The following is an 18,495-nucleotide window of genomic DNA, read 5'->3' as shown; positions in this document are numbered from 1 at the left end:
GCTCCCAATTATGTTAATCAGATGAAAAATAATTCTGAGAAACTCCACGGAAGCCTTGATTTGACCACTTAAGGAAGCACTTAACGTGAAAACACTGCAGCGTTAGTTATCTTAAAGTTAGACTTTTGAATGAGGGGTTTCTCTGGAGAGTCATTCCATTTGTTTATAATTATATGGGGTACCTAATAGATATTTGTACTTACATTATGTCTGATGGACACCTACAGCATGACACACAGTGTGTACAGTGAGGTTAGCAGCTATTTGCATGTAGATATTAAGAGACAGGAACCCCTGAATCTAGACTATCTATCACATGCTACCCCCCCCCCCCCCCCCACTGTACTTTCTCTCAAGATTATCTATTAACAGATTGATGGTCAGGATGTGGTCCTTTAAAAGTACATGTATAAGAGAAAAATGACCTTTTAACAAGACAGTGCACTGGACATTTCAGACATACTGTATGATTCTGAGATCATGACAAGTCTACAGTTCATAGCAACAGGTTCACATTACACCTGCAATCGTCAACGTGCATTGAATGCAACTCTGCATGTGTGACTGACACTCAAACTACAGAAAATTGATACTGGATTCATTTTCATTCACTCAGCACTTTTCAGCCATTGTATACACTTTTTTTCTTGGTGTTTACACACCTGCAGGCTGGTGCTCTGGTCAGAGAAAGGTGAGCTGAAGAAAGTCGTTACGATGCTCATGACCGTCTCCGTCACATATCGCTCCAGAATGATGTCGGCGTGCTTACGGTCGCTTGTATTGTTGCACACCTGTAAACATTAAAAGAATTACATAATTGCTTGTATTTTACCAATCCTCATTCCCTACGCGAGGTAAAAAGTTGCCGGAGAGCCTCCCGGTGTTGCTTACTCTACAAATGTCAACCAGGAAGTTCTCAAAGAGTTTCCACATGTGGTTAGAGGTGTAGATCTCCTTCATTTCCACCTCGGTGTCCACATAGCAGTGGTTCAGGAAGTTGATATAGGCGATCTTCACCTGAGAGATTAGGCATTAGAATAATTAAAAGCATGATATATATATGCATTGAGAAACCTCTGTATAAAAGAGTGCTTCCTGCATCTGCTCCAGAACTGGCTTGTTGTTTTCTCATACAGTTGTCAAAGTCTCAGCATGGCTCAGTCGGAGGCTAATCTCACCTCGGGGATGCAGTCCTCGTGGGTCACCACGCGCACTATGTCATCCAGTGGTAACAGGCTGTTACACTTGATCTCTGTGTAGACGTTCTTGCCCTCAGTGCAAACAGCCAACAGCTCCACCAAGTGTATGTGGTACATCAGCGGACTGTTCTCATCCATGCGGTCCCGCTCTGATCGCATCATCTGGACCAGTGTCTGGAAGGAGGCGCGGTCATTATAGAAGACCAGAACATCTTCGCCAGCATTCACCAGCTGTAGGAAGGAACCAATATACACGGGTACGTCAGTACATCGGGAGACAGAGCAGTAGCATAGTTCAAACATTAAAAAGGAGATTAACAAGGCATGACCTCTGCCATGACGATGTCCTGACACTTTTTGATGAATTTATTCTCCGCTTTGACAATCGTCTGAAGGAACTTGAGGTACTGGACATTGCGTCCATGTGTTTCGATGCAGTGGACAAAGTGCTGAACCACGCGCTCGTTGATCTCACTGCACAGCTGGAAGTTGTTCATGAAGATATGCTGCATGGTGATGGCTTCTAAAATCTGAACAAAAGACGACAAAAAGTGAGAGGAGCACCAGAACACAATAATGGTGTTTAAATAGTAACACTGTGGATATCAAGTGGTGCGTCGTCTTGTTAGGACTGCTCACCCCTGGGTTGAGGAAAAGATTGATGTGCTTGTGCAGCAGGGCTTGGTTCTGCTGGTTTCCTGCACAGAAATTCTGTAGGAACTGGTGGGCTAGCTTCATGATATCCTGCATACGCACATCTTCTCCCTGGAGGGGAAATGGCTGACGTGAAGGTCTGTCCACTTTAACGCACGCACAAAAAGCATGCCATTGAACATTTTACTGAGAGTTGATGATTAATACCTTCTCGTAGGGAATCTGTAGCAGCTCAAGGACGACAGCATGCGCCCCCATGTTCCTTAGCAGCCTCTGCTGCTGTTTCTTGCTCTTCCTACCTGACAAACCTTCTTGGACACACAGCCTGCTGAGCCGCAGCAGGATCTGATAAAGAAGGGAAGAAAATGGGAGGGGGTGAGGTATGTGGAAAAATATGTGCAACATAGGCAGATAAGAGCTTGATAACTATACTTATAAGTGAGATAGTTACCTCCTTTACCACCCTGTAGTTGTAACTGCTGGTGCTTTCTGCTTTCTTTGGTTTGTCTGTGCCCCCTGAATCTCCCTACAAGGTTCACCAGAGACAATGCATCAGAGAAAAAAGGTCTTACTCCAGTAACGATAGTGTTAGTGGCGAAAGGCTTTCAAGTGTCTGTGTGTGGTTCTTTTGGTGTAAAATATAATGCACCCTTTTATGCTCTTGGTCAGTGGAGAGTCCCTCTCCCCCATCCATGCCCTCGTCTGGCCCCTGCCTCTTGTACACCCAGAGCTCAGACTTCTCTACGATAGAGCGCAACTGGTCCAGGTCGGACTTTATCTGCTTGTAATTTTCCACATCTTGGCTGGTGACCAGCAGCTGGACCTGTGAACACATATATATTACAACATAAAGAACAGAGCAGAAAAACGGCCAGACGATGCTGATCCCACATGCATTTTTGTTTGTAGGCATGCATGTGTCAAAATTGTAAAAACAATAAAATGCACAACAACTTTTAGTTAAAATGGAATGGTTTTAGTTTCTTCCATTGTGAGCTGTAGCTGTAAACTGCATACCTGCTTAAAAGCCTGCAGGACCTCCTGCCTTTGGCTGAAGTGCCTAAAGAGCAGGTGGAGGGCTCTGGACACCAGAGGAGGATAGTCATGCATGGTCAAGTGGAGAAGGACCCTCAAGAAGGTCCGGCCACCATGATCGTCCAGGTCCAGTGGGGTGTTTTCTTCACTAGACACACACACACAGAGGACACACTCAAGTGTAAAAACATCCTCTTTCTTGTATTTTGTGACTTTTCCTTAATTGAAACTGGGATTACCTTCCACCAAATATCCCCTCTGCCTGCTCTTCTATGTTCTCAAAATCCAAAGCTCCTGGAATAAAAAAAACATATTTGTAAATCAATAAATTTCACTGGCCCCACATTTGTATAATATGCAGCAGCTGATGTTACCCTGACCTGGCATGTTGTTAGGTCCTTCTACTGCTCCAGTTATAGATAATTCACTCTGAGAGTTACTCTCATCAAACTCCCTCTTAAATATAGACAGCAGACAGGAGATCCTGTAGTCCAGGCGGACGTTCAAGATGAACTGCAGGGCAGGATGAAAAGTGTTATGCAAAGTTTTTAGAGCATAGAGGGACTGTGTATGTGTACAGTAATGTGATCTATGCTTGTACATGCCTTTAACTTTAAATTAGGGCTGAAACTAACGATTATTTTCAGTTTACTATGATAGAGGAGTAAAGAAACCAGAAAATGTTCACATGAAAGAAGCTGAAAGCAGAGAACTTAAACCGATTACTCAAACCGATTAATCCCTTACGAAAATAGTTAATTTAATAGTTGGCACCTAATCGATTAACAGTCACAGATCCTCACCTGCAGGATCTCAATGATCTTTAGCTTGGTGTCCATGACCAATATGTCCTGTTTCTCAGGCTCAGTCTGGGTCTTGACTGTGACTCCATTGGAGCTGGTGTTTGAAGTTGTGGGTAGGAAGCCCCCTCCTCTTAGGACCACTTGGGACATCAGCTCTCCTACACCGTGAATGGACCTCATCACATTGCTGCCTGGAAACAAGCACACATTCATAAATACGGACATCAACTCCATGTCCATGAGATATTTGGTCCTCCACCGACCAACCATGATGTTCCTACCTTTACTTTCTTCTTCTTCTTCTTTGTCCATCTTGTTAAAAGGGAACATTGTGCTCACATGGACGCAGTCTAAAATAGCCAGCAGGATCTTGGTTAGTCTCAGCAGGTCACTGAAGTTGTAGAAGCCAAAATAAATCAGGTTCCTGGCCAGATTCACCACCTAAACATGGACAATAGATCAGTCAAATAGGTTTTTGGGTTTTACCATTAAAATGAGAATAACATGAGTGGGATAAGATATCAAGAATGTGCCAAACTGACCTCAAAGGTCAGCTTGTTCTTCTCTTTATCTGCAAAAGGGAAGCTCTGACACACCACGTCTCTCAAGTAGTTCTCAACAAACTCCATAGTCAGACAGAATCGCTCCTTAATTTCATCTTTAGATGTACCATCATTGTCGTAGCTACAGTAAGACAACAAAAAAAAGAATTGGATAAATCTACAATATACTCTACTATGAACAATCTATTACATTTGTTCATTTACTCACTCATCAATGGCAATCTCTGAGGGGATTTCAGACCAGAGTCGAGCGTATTTGACCGGGGTAACCTGCTCCTGAGGATCACGATCTACATGCATGTGCAGCATCATGCGGCAGAAGGAGGCACGCAGATCATAGGGCAGGTCTTCATCTGACATGCATCGCAAGATCAGGTCCACATCCAGCTGGCCAGAGATCTTGTTGATTGCCAGGTACTGGCGGTCCAAACACATCCTGGCAAACAGGTTGAGCTGGTACCTATTGCAGCACAAACACACTGGAATGTAACGACTTACATTTGAAACAGCAAAATGCTTTTCTTACGTTTTACGTTCACCACATTGCTGCCTCAATGTTCTCCTTTCTCCCAGACAACCACATAAAAAAATAGAACAGTAACTACCTGTAATAACTGATCACCTCCTGGTCCTCCTTCTGGCCCTCCTTGGCATCCTGAGCCAGCTCCCTAATGCTTTTACTGCGGATCTCTTTAATTCGGTCTTTCCAAAACAACCACACCTCCTCCTCATCCTCCTCCGACTCCACAGAGTTCTCCCCGAGCGGCGCTCCCTCGATCTCAAATCTCGACAGTACGAGTCTGCAGGAAAAGGGAATTTTGTTTGTTTGTTTAAAGGCTGATGAAAATAAATGAGTAAGCTTTTCTGACAATTTTTAAATAAAAACATACAATGACTTCCAATGTAATTACTGTCACCCTCAGAAGCTGTAACAAAAAGGATGCTATAGAGAGGATTCAACTCATTAATATATCCGACTACCGTTTTCATTATTGATTAGTCTTCTTCAAGAACTCAATGATGCCTTCAAATCAGTGCATGTTGGCATTAAGAGGAGAATAGGACAGAAGTATGCGGAGGCAGAGGGGGGGGGGGGGGGGGGGTCTACTCACTTAGTTTCTATGAGGATGTCTGCGTTGGCTGGATCCAGCACTGCGTTACAGATGAGCTCCTGTGTCACAGGGATGGACTTATTCATTGACACACACAAGTCTGACAGGTAGTCCAGGAACCTGGACACACGCACAAGATATGCAAAATTCAATCATCCATGACAAACAACAATTAAAGATCACAATTACATATACATACATATAAATACAAAAGTTATCACCTAATTATAATATTAATGAAATGTATTTTCTCTTTGATTCTGCCTATTTACCCAGTTGATTGTGTTTACACAGACAGACGCGCACACAAACCTCGGCTCACGGTTCTTGCGGACCAGGCTAACGAACGTGTCGATCTCCGCAGCAGTGATGTGTTTCTCCAGCAGCTTGCGGTTATTATGGAGCAGAGCTGTGATTGTGTCCTCAGCCAAGACATCATAGCCAATCTGTTTCTGCATGAAGCGAAACTGTTTGGCGATATACTCCTGCGGAACAGACAGAGACAGCCAGTCTGACTATACACAAACCAAAACAAGACGGAACAGACTCACTGTGAAAAACGTCATTATTAACTTAGCCCCTTTATCTTTATTTCTTTACATTCTCCAGTTGGACCAGGAGGCATAACGTTGTTATGTCTATATCCATTACTTATATTGACTGAGGCCATTTTGGTCCTTGTTCATCTGTGTGCGGGAAGACAGAGCACGTTCACAAGAACCAGGCTGCCTCTTCCTTCAACATAATTAAATTACCCTTCTAACAATTACACTCTAATGTGCTTAAGAGGAATTGATTTTTCTTGGGAATTGGGAATGTTGTATTTCACATTAATAAGCATTTGTTATAGGATGTGCTCGAATCATTGTGTGGCTTTGTGCATTTGTATCACAGACAATTTGATTATGGACATTCAGCCATCTCTGTATAATATCAGAGCTGCTACAGAGCGAAGGCCTCTTTCACTTGCTCCTAAACCTAATCAAGGGATTTTGGAAAGCACCTTTGCACAAACTCCAGCAGCACGTAGACCATGTCATACAGTGCTGGTGCTCATAAAACAGGCTGTCAGGCCTGATAAACTGTACCTGGTTCTTGCGGTAGTCCTGCTGAGAGTGACGCAAAACACGGTAACACAGACGGCAGATGTGTCTGAAGGGGGCATGACGCTGGTCAGCCAGCTCCTCCAGTCGCAGCATTGGCCCGTCCCCGCTGTCTGTGAATGGAGCCTGCAGTAGCTTGAAGATCTGAATGCGAGTATAAGGTTGTTACAAATGTAACCGTACTGAATGAAAACCAAAAAGAAAAACATGCCGATACAGATAGCAGGCCTGACAACTGTGCCCCTTTGAGTCATGATGAAGATTTGAGGTTATGTGGAGTTCAGTGAGGTTCAAACAAGTTTACGTTCAACGGGAAACGTAATCTAAAGAATGTGTTCAAAATGTTACATTCACTGTATGAAGGCTTTACCTGTTTGAGAATATTCTGTTCTCTCATGAGTTTCTGTCGTTCCCTGTTGGGTTTGTTGACCATGATCTCCAGAACATCCTGTCCGTTGTTAGGGATATCCACCACAAAGAAGACCAAATCCTCCAGTAGCTTGGTAACGGCTCTGATTGTACATACAAAAGAGAGCGACAGAGCCATAACACACGACTATCTTGTTTCTTGATAGAATATGGCAATCTGGCAGCGCTATGCATTTCATACCTCCTCTCATTCTGTGTGATGGTTCCTTTTTCCAGCTTTCCAGCAATAGAGGCTAGCACTTTACTGGCATCGTTGGCAAAGTCAAGGTCTCTCACTTCAGCAGGGGAGACGGGCACGATGGCAAACGCCTCTTTGTCCTCTTTCAGTGCCGAGGTTCCGATCTTGAATCAGAAAATAAATCTACAGCTTTGTCATCAATCGATACGATATCTTTTTTTAGTACTTAGAATTGGTCTCTGGGCTCACTTTCGATTCCTTCCGAAATACTCTAGACACCCATAATGAAAATTACAATTGTACATTTACTGTGAAAAAACTTAATATTTAATTCTGAAACACTTCCATAACTTCACAGCAGGGAAGAAGAGGTTTGCACAGAAGGCATTTCAGCTGACAACAGTTGGTTTAGATTTTTATCACTTTAGTAATTCAAAAATGTTCATAAACCCAGACAGAATGTCTCCTCAGCATCATGCACAGTTGAGTCAATTGTCAATCACTGTTAGATATTAGTGCGAATGAACGGTCACTCACGCGCAGCATGACGGGCTTTTCTTCCTCCTTGTCAATTGGTTGGTTGGTGCTGTGAACCCATGTGTTTGTGCACAGGTGCCTGAGGCGCACATAGGAGTTCCTGAAAAAGCATTTTAATATTTTTGGTTGACGATAGTTGATAGAGGTTTGAAATTACAAACAGCAACAATATTCTTAGGCATCCCTGAAATTTTTTAATTAAATTTAATTATATTACAATATAAAACAAAAATATAGCTTGGACTCAGGGACCTCATGTTTGAAAAATAATTTAAAATGCTGCAAAAGTGCCCTCTTGGATGCCCTTAAAAAAAATAAAGTGCCCCCTATGTGGCTAAATGGGCAAGAAAACATGATAAAAGTGCCCTTCCACTGGAAAAAAAAAAGTGAAGTAGTGCACTAATGGGCGCCATTTAAATCTGTGTTATTTTCACTGTCTGCACAACTCATAAACACGTTGCAAGAAAGGAACACACACATATGCTGAAACTGGGTCTGGCTCATTCACTTTTCATGTTTATATCTGATTAAAGAGACCAAATATTTCTTGCTTTCATTGGTTAGAATAAAATGAAGTTTGTTTGTGCAGTGAATAGTGTTAGAGCATAGCAAAAGTTCATAACTGAAGAAAGAGTGTAGCTAGATTGATAGATCAGTCCATCAAAGAGTGAAGCTAAAGTTCATGAGCAATATATCTGTTGTGTCCTGTTGTGTAACTTGCTGTCCTTCAAAAGACTAAATCAATCAATTCCTGACGGTTATGATGAAGATCACTAAATCTTAAATGATCAAATGACATTTAAAAGTTTTCATACAAAAGATAATATGATGGTCTGTAACATTTCCTTCACACGCCTCTTCAGCAGACCGACTGATCACCGAGCAATAAGCCATTCAAGATACACAACAACTTTTAAGTTCTAACAAGACGTGCTCACATGCACACATCGTCGTTTATAATAATTAATTATAATATAATTATTACTATTATATAATTACAATTATTTATCACTGATGCAAAAGACATCCATCTTTCCCACAAACAAGCACATCTGTTCACACACAACAAAGGATCATGCTGGGAAATTAGTTTGCCGCAATTTATTAGTGTCAATGTCTTTATCTGCGTAACCACTATGAAAAAGATCTCTACCCGTCAGACCAGCATGATACTGTCTACTGTGAGTAACACCAAGTCACACACTCTCTTACATTAACAAGCATTGACACACACGTACTCCTTCCATGGTTCATTGTTCTGCAAATATAACAAGATGACTGAATCTACAGTGGAAGTCCCCCGACTTATAACGCGCCTGCTTTTGGTTTTCAGTGGAAAGAGTGATGCACCAGGGAATGGACCTCCTCTATGTAACACACGCCTGGGCAGGTCGAAAACACTTCCCCACTTTTACGTTACGGCATTCCTACCTGGGTACCAGTGAGTCTCCTCCTCTTAATGTCGTAGGGTCAAGCTCAAATATGGAAGAGATGTCATTCCCATCCGGTACAGACACAAGGGTGTACATGACTTTGTCCTGGACATGTCTCAAACGGGCTCTTAAGGTGTCTTGCTCCGAGTCCAGCTGAAGGGAAAAGTTAAATAAAAAAGCAAATTATCTATCACATTTGTGTCAATAAGAGTGAACCAGTGACAAGGTTCACTACAGTATAACTGAGGATAGATGTCTAAGTTCAAAGACCCCTTTTCTCAAAAAAGCACAACTTTCTTCTTCTTTTGTAAGTCAGATAAATGTAGCAGTCGTTATTCAATTAGCCAATAATGGTGGTCAGAAAAGACTTACCTAAATTACATCATCAAATCAGTCAGAGCTTTAAATGTAAATTAAAGGGCCTATTTTATTTTTGCTTCGTACATCCGCCATCGGGCCATATTTCAGGTGCTTTGGTTACATTTTTAAGTTGTCTTTTTGTTTGTTTTTTACTGTAAAAGCAAGGCAATAAACTCAGGAGCAGACAGAGTGTGAGATGGTTCACTTGTCACTACTTGGCCAGCAGACGTGAAAAGCCTCACGTTGAGTGTAACAGCCAACTCAGTGAGCCATGGCAAACAACTAAAACACCAACCAGAAAGATGCATTCACAGTGAAACGCTGTCATCTGCTGGTGACTGAGAAGTAATACGACCTAAAGCTGCAATAATACATTTCAGCCATCTACTGCTGGAAATACTAGTACCACTAGGTAACCAATAATGGACAAACTTGCTGACATATAAATGTTGCCCACTATAAAACACAAGTCTTGGCCCATGGCTCACTTACTGAGGAGCGGTACTCCAGGCACTCCTCTTCATACTCTGGATTCACCTGCAAAAAGACAAAGTGGTTTTCTGTAATATCCAAATATCTTACATTTAATTTGAATCTGTTCTTCCCCGGTCTTAGAGGCTGCTTTACAGTGACATCGTTTTTTTATTAATATAAATGCTGCCAAAATTGCAATAGAAATATCTAAAAAAACAAAACAATCGACAGCGTTTGATTTTCTCAATGTTACCCGGTTGTAAACACAGTCACACAGTATCTGTGCTCCACTGACCTCTGCAGCCAGGTAGTGTCCAGTAGCCAGGTGTTTGAATCGGAACAGGCTGTTCCAGTAGCCTGCCCCCCCTCGACATGGATCATGCTGTACAACCTGATACCAGAGCAAACAGCAGTAACATCTTACACTCATGCATAGGGTGACATTTATTTAACAGGTGCTGTGGACTTAATTACCCGATATGCTGTAATGTAAATGATTAGAAACATATTAATGGTTTACCTACAAAACTGGAGAAGACTGATAAAAAAAAAAAAAGAAGAATCCAGCAAGGCTTACTTTAAGCTTACTGGTGGCTACGCTGTTTACTTTATTTCAACACCATACTGTACATTACAAACCACCAGCTCTGAATATATTCCTCCTCACCTCTATCTCCCAAAGGGCTTTGCTGCTGGTTGCCGAGGTAGCCGACTGCCGTCCAGTAGTGCGAAGAAAAACGTATTGTTTTTTTCTGTGATCATCACAGGTGAGGAATTTCTCCTGCTCTGCATGAAATAACCGTACCACGTCACCCTGGAGAGAGGGAGAACAGTTGTTACTGTCAAAGATAATCTGCTGAACCTTAAAGCCAAATAATTACCCTTACTTAATAAATTATATATCTAATGTTGTGTGCCCGTAGCATGTTTCAAATTCCACAAGATGCATTTCTAGTAATAAACCAGATTCAGTTTACAAAATAATTAAGATCACTGTAGACCTCATCCGGTCAATGTGGGCTGACACCAGCTTCACCACTTCTTATGTTCCAAAAGTGCCCCAAAATTAATTTATTCACAATTTTGTCAAATATTTTGAAGAGACCATTAGTACTACTGTACTGTAGCTGTGGCCATTTTTGGTGTTATAGCTCCTAATGTGGTGTTGTTGAATAACCAACAAAACAAAATCGCATTTGAAAGCACATACTGTACACAAATAACACTGAACTGAAAACAAACAAAGCAACCCGCCCACTCAGCTATGATGAGAGACATTATATAACACCTCTTGCAAGAAAATGAGAGTATGTAAGAGAGTTTTATAAATGTTGGAAAGAAACATAATAACCTCTGCTAGTGTTATATTTCCCCTTGTTTTCTCTACATTGTTTTACTTGACTTTTCATTTATTGTACGTGTGTTTAAACATCTTTTGTATTCGATATAAATGTGTTTTTTACCACGTTTTTAAAAACATAATAAAATAATTTTTTGTTGTTTGTAGCTACAAACCCCTTTTAGGATGATCTCTTGGTTGTCGCCCCATTTCATAAACAAGACAATCTTCCAGCTGGTGTTACAGTTGACCGAGTTCACCTGAAAAACAAACAATCAGAGCTCGATGTGACTGCAGGTTTAATCTCCTGGTAGCCTTGCAGCACACAACAACCCTGGCAAAATTAAAAAGGGATAGTTTCGTGTTTGTGGAGTTTTATTTTTTCCTCAGTGCCTGCTGAGACAAAATCATGGATGACTTTCTTTTTTAAAAAGAGGCTAAGAGCACAAAAAAAATGGTCAAAAGATTGATACGTTGCCTAATAAAATAAAAAAAAGATTGTATATAAAATAAATCCACCTCGACTGTCAATGCAGCAGAAAGAACAGTTTAAGAACTTTCCCATGTTTGTCTACTTAGAAGTATAATAAGTTGAACATTGAAAAATGTGTAACTTCTTTCCTTTGTTAAATTGCCACTTGATGTCATAAACATCAATGATTTGTGCTTTCATTCTTACATATTCTTTAAACTTCTTGCAGAACCATTAATACAAAATTTGTGAGCGTGACTCACGCTCGGTAAACAGGAAAAAAAAAATGCACAACTGCTCCAAAACAGACCACACTGTTAGGCACTTTGATAAAATATGTTGTTAGTAGCTGAGAGCAGTTTAGTTGTAAGAGAGAAACAGGACGACCTTCCAAATGGCCCAGTCCTTAACTGTGCTAAATTTAGAAGGCAGGAAAACAATGTCATAGTGTTTCACATCAGACAGCTAATAACCAAGCAGCGGCTATGAGAAAAAAAAGCTGCGATTAGTTTCTAACACTCCCACAGAAACATCTGAGGAGTGACGAGGAGTTGCAACAGCTCAGCCAAACCTCGTTGCATCCTGGATTATCCACTAGCTGGTGTGTGCTGGCATGGAGCGGCTGACCAGCATTCACTGGGTTAAGGACCACTTTGTCCCCGATCACCACCTGCAATCACACGCAAAAACAGACACAACTAAATACAAATATGTTAATATATAGAGGAATGTACTAAACATTGAATCTGTAGTGGTTCAGAGAGCATCAGTATCTATTTGCATGCTACTGTCCCTGTGTCTTTTCTCAGCAGGGATGGAGTGCCTTCAATTTGAGTTTTTTTTAATCCAAGGCCTGCTGCTTAGGCCTTGTGCCATGCCTAATTTAAGAGGAGTTTAGCAGAGAAGTCCGGTCCTGGCTGTGGTTCATTTTGTCCTTGGGCACCAGCCCACTACTTCCTGCTTGAGGGAAGACGAGCTGGTGCCAACAAGAGCTTTGTGATGAGATAAACACCAATTGGGTGCTGGCACAGGTCCATCCGGGGATATGTGTGATCAGCGAGAGGCCTCGCATTGAGGCTTAGGTAAAGAGGACTTGTGCTCTTGAGGTTTGGACCTTTATTCTGCAGTCTTAACCTTATCATACTAATGTACTTCTGAATATGTAAATGAGCAACTACATTTTAAAAAGAGAAGTGGCCTACTGTTACTATATTTAAAAATGTACACATATTTTAAAATGCTAAATACATATCATCCCAGGCATGATTCCGTCCTTTGCTTTGCCCGACATTGGTGACACACAGCATGGTGATTTCCACAACGCACCCCTCCCACAGACGTGTACATATGATGACTCACACTGTCCCCGATGGAGCGTAGCTTGTAGAATGGCTGGATGTAGAACCAGGAGCCCTCATTTCCAGCGGTGTCCAACATCACCCTCATGGCGTTCTTCTCCAACAGCGCAGGCAGACGCTTGTTCACCGTCAGGTATTTGTTGCTCTTCAGGTGGAGGAGCTGAGCAGAAAAAAAAAGTCAAGATAACACAAATACAAACAAACAGACATGCAGAAATGTTAGGTAAGAAGTAAGTGCTTCTAACAGTGTACTGACTTGAAGAAAGCAGCTTGCATTTAGGGCACTCGTAGAAACTAACTGCCATAAGTGTTATTTAGTAAACCAATGTCACACAACAGGTAAGATAAATCCAAACAGGGATTGCCTGCAGAACTACACTGAAAGTCACTTTCTTACTCAAAGTTACTGTGCGGAACTTTTAACTGGTTATGAAACAGTCTCAGTGTAATACTGCTGCCTCTATATGACCTACATAACTAAACCATCAGTGAGAAGATTGTCTATTTCTTTGTAGTTATTCTTAATGCTTGTCATCGGCACCACCGGGTCGAATTCCAGGCAAAAATCTGAAGAAATTATGCATGTTCATCAGGAACTCCTTCAGCTCAGACGCAAGCGCGGCCTCCAGCAGCGTATTGCTGATGGATGATCGTGCTTCCAGTATTCTCTGATCAGGATGCTTTACGGTGCATTTGTATTATTAAAATGAGCGGTTTGACTATGACTGCAGGAGGTTTCAGCCTCTTTCATTTTCATTGGGACTGTGTCAAAGTTCACAACATTTTAATCATGGAACACGCAATTTATGGTTTTCATTTTTTATTTAAGGGTTAATGTTGGGGAGCACGCTCAACATGGATTAAGGTTGAGGCATATTTCAAATTTAAGATTAAATCACCTCCATCACTATCCATGTCAGAGCCATCTTAGTTTAATCAAAAACATTGTGGCAGTCTAAACACATGGTATCTCATCTGAATAAATACCAAGAAGATAAAGACCATTTCAGAGGAACAAACCTGAATGACATTCCCGTACTGAATTACTGTTCCAAGCAGCTTTTTGTTTTCAGAGTCATTTTGCTTTTTCTCCAAGTCAGCTGCATGCTGGAACGCAGAATGAGATAAAAAGGAATATGAAAAGGATTAATTATCACACCCACTAACTGCAACATTGTTCATTGATAACAGTCATACACAGTGATGTGGTCAGAAGTCATCTGATTGGTTAGCAGCTAACAAAAAGTACAAGAATAAGTTTGTTAGCCAAAAGCACACGTCTGTGCTGGCCCACGTCTCCATGAAAACGCAGGAAAGATTGCGGTCTTTCATTTTATGACTCGGTGGTCAGATAGCAGATTGCTTTAAATGGTATTGTACCAAAGCAGAAAGAGAGAAAGCGGAGTGTAGAGGGCAGAAAGGTAGGACAGTAGGAGTGAAATGACTATAAAAGGACTTTAAGAGCAGCTTATAAAGTTATTATGTATATTTGCTGAGGTAAAATTTTAAACTGTAGTCCAGAGTGAACATTTCCACATTCACTGTGCAGCTTGGCATTCAGTTACGACCAAATCTACCATTTAAATTTGAAGATCAAATTCTAGACTTCTGAGTCCCGACGACAGGTCTGTGTGTGGTGTTAGTGCACTGGTGTGTGGTGTGACTGAAGGGGGGGGGGGGGGGCATGTTGTCACTTACATGGAGCTTGTTGAGGAGCACCGTGTCCGTGTTCCCTCCAGGCTTTGCCGCTTTCCAGAACTGCTTCTGGGCAGAGTAGCGGTTCATGGGACACAGTCTGAACAGACAGTCTAGAAAGAGAGAAAGAAATACAGAGACAAAGATGCATGGATAGAGATCAGTACGTAGAAAAACAGAGATGGAGGAAGACAGACAGATTGGGAAGAATTATGTCGATGCGCTGTTGTGAATGAAGCCTGAAGTTGTCGGTGCTACAGTGTGGGAGACGAGTCACAGCAACAGCTCAGTTGCTAAAACAAGACGATACAAGATGTTCAATAAACACAGATGAAAAATACACAACAGGCTCAACTTAATGAACGACCCCTCTCTCACATGTCAAGTGATGTATTTAAAGACCTCATAACCAAACAGTATAAACACACTATTTTCACACACTCTTCTCTGTGAACTTGTGTGTGTGTGTGTGTGTGTGTGTGTGTGTGTGTGTGTGTGTGTGTGTGTGCTTGCCCTTTAAAAAGATATTCACTATTCTCCAGAATGGCTTTGTCTGCCTCAGGGAGCAGTAACGACGGACAGGAAAGCATGCGTTTGTGTTCGTGGACGTGTGTGTGTGTGCACTCGGCCATATGTGGGTCAATGACATGACATGCATATTTTTGTGTCCGAGTCCACCATTTCCTTTTAAAATAATTGTATCAATTCGTGACATATATAATTTCATTCTATAAAACCTATCTAGTTTTGATACATTTTCAGTACAATCAAACGATATATATTATTTTATGTTTTGGCTTCTCAAACCCTGAAAATGTCAGGCGGTGCACCCGTCCTAGCAGATGAACAGACTAAGAAAACTATTAAAAAAGGTATTTAAATGATAATAAATTCAAAATAAAATACTCTGGCATGCTTTTATTGTTGAAACGATTCAAATAAACCAATAAACCAAATTTTTACAAATACCAATAGTTTTAAGCTGTTGCGATAATTTAAAAACTTTTGTCCAGCAATTTGAATGTTCTCAAATGTCAGGGTGGCACAGCTGTAAAGATGGGACTTTTATGATAAAATTAAAGTGGAAAACAGTAAACAGGATATTGCATCATCAAGAGGACCTCAAATGACCTTTATAGCAGAGTGAAAATGTGTTTATATCTCTTTTGAATATTGATAAAAACAGCTACTTTCAACTTATAGGTAGAGTGGTTCACTTTCCATGTCAGGATGGTACAACCAATGTAAAACTAGAAAAATGTTATTTTATCATAAATGTCTTTATTCTATTTTAAATGTATATGTATGAAGTTGTTAGCAAGAACAAAAGCTAATGCTAGTGTCCTAGTAGATGCCTGTTTAATTTCAAATTGGTTGCAAATGGCAGGTGGCGCAACCAGTAAGGCAGGTGGTGCAACTGCAAAGAATGTTACTCTATGATATTATATTTAAAGCTCTAACATTATTTACAATTTTTTTCAAAAGTTTAACAGTGTTAACTTAACGATATTATACACTGTCAAACTATTTTTTATGATATTAATGAATATTTTTTAACTATGAAGGATGCCACTGTCAAGTAAAGCAAAACCAGCACAACGCAGGGAGCAGACAACAAGTCCTGTATGGAGTGTGTGCAAAACATTGCCACAATGAGGTAGAAGCTGCAACAGCCCAGGCGGAAGCGACTGTGGTTTTGCCTGTTCCAGTTATGTGCTAAACATGATTACTATGAAATATTTACTTCTTTTACTTAAAAAGAGTCTGTTAACTAAAAGCATGTTGTTGTATTTGAAAACAAAATGCAAATTGTCTGCATATTTCCTGTGATTACTAATATTGTCAGGTGGCACAACTGATAAATGTCATGGTGGTGCGACCAGGTAAAATATTAATTTAAAGAAATGAATAATAGGTTAAAGTGAATTTGTTTTTGCTTAATATGATGTGAAGAACTATTGAATGTATTCATTTGTATATTTGTATTATTATGTTTCTCTGTTTAAATGTAAAATCAAAAGTTAAATATACTAAATACCTGGCCAAGAGAACGCAATTATGATAAATTATTGTATATATATATAAAACACAACCACAAAATACGATGTGTTAGACACAGTAGACACTCTAAGGGATACTTGTCAAAAATTTCAGTTTGAATAAATATTAGGAAAATATACATTTCTTTATAAATATGTGGTTGCGCCACCTGACATTTTTTAGCCTGTGAAGTTAAAAAAATACTGTTAAAAACGATTTAAAATACTTTGAAAAGTTGGTTCACAACTTAGACTTGTTTCACCACATTTTTCCAGACACAAAAATATGCATTACATCCATTTTGAAGATAATTTTTTAAATTACCTTTTTAGAAGCCTTCTTTGTCAATGACCCATATACAAGTATAGTAATATGTAGTTACATCCTGTGGTTAGACTAAGGGACAGCACACAATAACCTCTGTGTGTGTGTGTGTGTGTGTGTGTGTGTGTGTGTGTGTGTGTGTGTGTGTGTGTTTTGATGTGACACAGCATAAATCATGGTCAGTCAAAGTTCGTAACTGCAGCAACCATGAGACGATGCTGTCGTCAGCAAGACTCTGATTGTGCTGCTCATTTTCATAGATACCGTAGAAACTAGCCAGCAGGGAAAACGTTTCCTCAATTTGCATGTGGACACAGTTTTAGAATAACGGAGTTCCTCTTCTGTCCCAGAGGACTTCCTCTTCTGTATCAAGCTGCACGACGAGTGCAAACTGAAGCACACAGACACTTTTACCCATGGCTGAAAGTTTAGTTTCGCTTACGGTTAACCAGAGCACATTAACTACAATGACAATTTCCCCCGCAGAGTTAAACTTCTGCCCATCAGCGACTCCTCCCTCTGAGTCCTGACTTTCCTCTGACTTCATCTCTCATCAGACCAAAGCTCTCTATTCTGAGAGGGCGAAAAGAGAAGAAAAAAAGAACAATCCGTCCATCCTTCCCCCTTTCTCTTTCACACACACACTCACTCTCTCTCTCTCTCTCTCTCTCTGTCCTCCTGCTATAGCCACAGTAACATGACCAAATAAGGTCAGCCAAGAGAAGGGGAGTGGGATGACAGAGGGAGAGAGAAGAGGGTGGGGACTCCCTATCCTCTCCCCTCCATATTCTGTCATCCCTCCTTCTACTTTCTGAATTCCTCAAACCATTTCACACACCACCCACTCCCTCCCAGTTAATGGTCTATATCTTTTAAATCCCCCCCCCCCCCACCCCCACCCTTTCAGGCCCTCATCAGATATGGTTTACTTTAGTCTGACCTTAAATACAGCTACAACAGCAGGGAACAAGAAATGAAAGAGAAATGAGGAATACAGGAAGACAGTGAAAGAATGTAAAACAGAGAGAGGGTGGACAGAGGGTGGACAAGAATAGAAGTGGACCGATTTGCTGAGTAAATGCATTTTAGTGCGTCCCACATAACACAAGTAGTTGAAACTCAAGTTAATTTACACCTGAACTGGATCAAACTAGCATGTGCAAACACCGAAGGCCAACATTGCCCTTCTCTCTCCACTACCTCTATCAAGTTAAAGCATACAGTGCTCAAAAAAACTATCTAAAAAGACAAATGAACACACGCGTACACTAGGAGCTCTTGTCTATCAAGTGAGCTTCTCTATCATTCGACGCAGACATTTTTATCAAACTCTAAACACACAATCACAGCTGCAATATGAGTTCAGCGTCTGACAGACGATCAGCCG

At 40.8% G+C, this 18,495-nt stretch overlaps 1 protein-coding gene across 9 annotated transcripts in view; it reads right to left on the bottom strand.

The window, feature by feature from the left end:
* Positions 1-18,495, bottom strand: part of LOC142970547 (inositol 1,4,5-trisphosphate-gated calcium channel ITPR1) — a 65,733-nt gene that overhangs the window by 36,596 nt on the left and 10,642 nt on the right. For 6 of the 9 annotated variants that reach the window (XR_012959282.1, XM_076110849.1, XM_076110850.1 and 3 more), the window contains exons 4-33: positions 14,748-14,857; positions 14,070-14,156; positions 13,051-13,209; positions 12,263-12,361; positions 11,396-11,479; positions 10,548-10,694; positions 10,176-10,271; positions 9,899-9,943; positions 9,045-9,199; positions 7,614-7,713; positions 7,080-7,240; positions 6,840-6,981; positions 6,455-6,613; positions 5,679-5,851; positions 5,367-5,486; positions 4,860-5,054; positions 4,463-4,714; positions 4,234-4,375; positions 3,692-4,132; positions 3,269-3,401; positions 3,128-3,182; positions 2,871-3,036; positions 2,503-2,676; positions 2,305-2,379; positions 2,061-2,198; positions 1,839-1,964; positions 1,529-1,729; positions 1,179-1,430; positions 892-1,017; positions 663-791 (exon numbers count right to left, since the gene is read on the bottom strand). Coding sequence is in view for 8 of the 9 variants with exons in the window: in XM_076110849.1 (XP_075966964.1) it covers positions 663-791; positions 892-1,017; positions 1,179-1,430; positions 1,529-1,729; positions 1,839-1,964; positions 2,061-2,198; positions 2,305-2,379; positions 2,503-2,676; positions 2,871-3,036; positions 3,128-3,182; positions 3,269-3,401; positions 3,692-4,132; positions 4,234-4,375; positions 4,463-4,714; positions 4,860-5,054; positions 5,367-5,486; positions 5,679-5,851; positions 6,455-6,613; positions 6,840-6,981; positions 7,080-7,240; positions 7,614-7,713; positions 9,045-9,199; positions 9,899-9,943; positions 10,176-10,271; positions 10,548-10,694; positions 11,396-11,479; positions 12,263-12,361; positions 13,051-13,209; positions 14,070-14,156; positions 14,748-14,857 (4,442 nt within the window). In the remaining variant the exon portion in view is untranslated. The remainder of the gene's footprint in view (positions 1-662; positions 792-891; positions 1,018-1,178; positions 1,431-1,528; positions 1,730-1,838; positions 1,965-2,060; positions 2,199-2,304; positions 2,380-2,502; positions 2,677-2,870; positions 3,037-3,127; positions 3,183-3,268; positions 3,402-3,691; positions 4,133-4,233; positions 4,376-4,462; positions 4,715-4,859; positions 5,055-5,366; positions 5,487-5,678; positions 5,852-6,454; positions 6,614-6,839; positions 6,982-7,079; positions 7,241-7,613; positions 7,714-9,044; positions 9,200-9,898; positions 9,944-10,175; positions 10,272-10,547; positions 10,695-11,395; positions 11,480-12,262; positions 12,362-13,050; positions 13,210-14,069; positions 14,157-14,747; positions 14,858-18,495) is intronic. The other 3 variants (XM_076110854.1, XM_076110856.1, XM_076110855.1) reach the window with 1 other exon arrangement.

Source organism: Anarhichas minor, unplaced genomic scaffold (genome assembly GCF_050575085.1).
Source record: "Anarhichas minor isolate MPS153535 unplaced genomic scaffold, ASM5057508v1 ptg000043l, whole genome shotgun sequence".
Classification (NCBI taxonomy): Eukaryota; Metazoa; Chordata; class Actinopteri; order Perciformes; family Anarhichadidae; genus Anarhichas; species Anarhichas minor.
This window is presented reverse-complemented; position numbering and strand designations above follow the sequence as displayed.